The following is a 1,940-nucleotide window of genomic DNA, read 5'->3' as shown; positions in this document are numbered from 1 at the left end:
TGAGACTGAGACACGCAAAGCAGAAGAGCATGACTAGGCCTCTGTGTGATTGATCATGGCGGAAAGAGAGGAAGAGGGACTTCCAGTAACATGGAGAATTACAATACCTGGACACCTCTTTCCTGCTGCTACCCCTGTCTCTCAGGAGAAAAGACATTACATCCCTTAGCTTTTCTGCAAGCAGCTCACATGCGCACTGTGGAAAAGGGAAGATGGCTGATTCAGCAGTCACAATACTCAGAGGGGCTTTGTGCCCTTCCCCAAAACCAGGTAATTCAGAAATTGCAGATGGCAATAAGAGGGATGACTCAAACTGGGGACACACAAAAGGAGACAGAAGGGGAAAAGATTGCTCACCCTCTCTGTATAGGGATGGGGAAGTATCAAGAAGTGGTACAGATATACTCTTTCACCTGGGGGAAAGCACATGAGCCAGGGTGCTCACAAAAATAGGGCCCAACTGAGGGAATGACGGCAGGGACTCCAAAGCAGGTGTGCAATCGGAGACACTTTATTGCAATAGCACAGGGTATATATAGCTTAATGCACGCTACACGAGGCTAACACATGTATCTTACTAAGTTCTAATTGGTTACACACATATCTTAATAGTTTATGATAGGTTACTTTGTCTCGGCCACGTGCTGATCACGCAAACTGTTACTGATTCATTCAGCTCTGAGAGCTTCCTCTTATCAGTTTCACATTCTCCTTAACTAGCTTGCTTATCACTCAATGTCCTTGGCTTGTTCTTTTCCCATCCTCTAATGTACTGTTGTATCAAGCAGCTCCACATAGTTACTGAATGAGTCTCCTACACCCAACCACACCCCAACAAGGAGTCCTGATCAAGCCACAATGTCCTTAAGAGCTCCAGGCAGGTCCGGGAAGATGAAATGGTAGCCACTCTCCAGCGTGTGTTTTGGCACCACTCTCTGGCCCTCCAACAGCATGATGGCCCGCTCTGCCCCAAAGACAGCCTGCACAGCCCAAGCAGGCACTGGCAGCAGGGCTGGGCATCCCAGGGCTGCAGCAAGCTCGTGAACAAAGGTGCTGTTGGAAGTAGCAGGGGAGGATGGGGAGACACCATTGAGAACACCTTTCAGGCACTTACTCTCCAGGGCATGACACACAATCCCAGCCAGGTCCTGAATGTGAATCCATGGGAAGGGCTGGAGCCCAGTGCCCAAGGGACCTCCTAGTCCCAAACGGAAAGGCCAGAGCATTTGAGAGATTGCACCACCATCTCGGCCCAGCACTACCCCTGTGGGGAGAACAGAGTGAGGCCAGGAGTCCTCCACTAAACTACAAAAGACCCTTTCACCCCCCAGTCTTCAAACCAGACCATCCTTAGGGGTCTGGACTGGAACAGCACCCCAGTAAGGAGAGGCACAACATCTGATGTCCTTCTCTCTCCTCTGCCCCAGCACCAAAGCAGAGCCACCCTCAATAGGCATGAAGCCCCATCTCACCTGATCTCACCACAATACTACGAACTGGGCTCCCAGGAACAAGAGCTGCAGCCTCCCAGGAGCTCACCAGGCGCGAGAAGAAGTCAAAATCTCCCCCAGGACTGTCCTCAGTATACACAGCTGTGGGACTAGGGCGGTAGTAGCCTGTGGGTACAACAGCAGGAAGGTGATCAGTCATGACACAAGCCACCCTCTCCCCTGAAAACAAGGCCAAGTGCAAGGTCCTGCACATAGGTCAGGCCAACCCCAAATACAAGTACAGGCTGGGTGGAGAATGGATCGAGACCAGCACTGAGAAAAAGGACTTGGGGATACTGGTGGACAAGAAGCTGAACACGGGCCGGCAGTGTGCGCTGGCAGCCTAGAAAGCCAACCATATTTTGGGCTGCATCAGGAGAATTGTGGCCAGCAGGTCAAGGGAGGTGATTCTGTCCCTGTACTCTGCTCTTGTGAAACCCCACCTGGAGT

General features: G+C 51.5%; 1 protein-coding gene across 1 annotated transcript in view; it reads right to left on the bottom strand.

Moving 5' to 3' along the window:
* Positions 1 to 848: 848 nt before the first annotated feature.
* Positions 849 to 1,940, bottom strand: part of SDR39U1 (short chain dehydrogenase/reductase family 39U, member 1) — a gene marked incomplete at its 5' end in the record, with an annotated part of 4,409 nt that continues 3,317 nt past the window's right edge. The window contains 2 exons of the mRNA XM_010151802.1: positions 849 to 1,264; positions 1,473 to 1,616. Coding sequence (XP_010150104.1) covers positions 849 to 1,264; positions 1,473 to 1,616 — 560 coding nt within the window. The remainder of the gene's footprint in view (positions 1,265 to 1,472; positions 1,617 to 1,940) is intronic.

This window comes from Eurypyga helias, unplaced genomic scaffold (genome assembly GCF_000690775.1).
Source record: "Eurypyga helias isolate BGI_N326 unplaced genomic scaffold, ASM69077v1 scaffold4890, whole genome shotgun sequence".
Classification (NCBI taxonomy): Eukaryota; Metazoa; Chordata; class Aves; order Eurypygiformes; family Eurypygidae; genus Eurypyga; species Eurypyga helias.
Note: the sequence above shows the minus strand (reverse complement) of the source record. Positions and strands in the feature narration are given on the sequence as shown.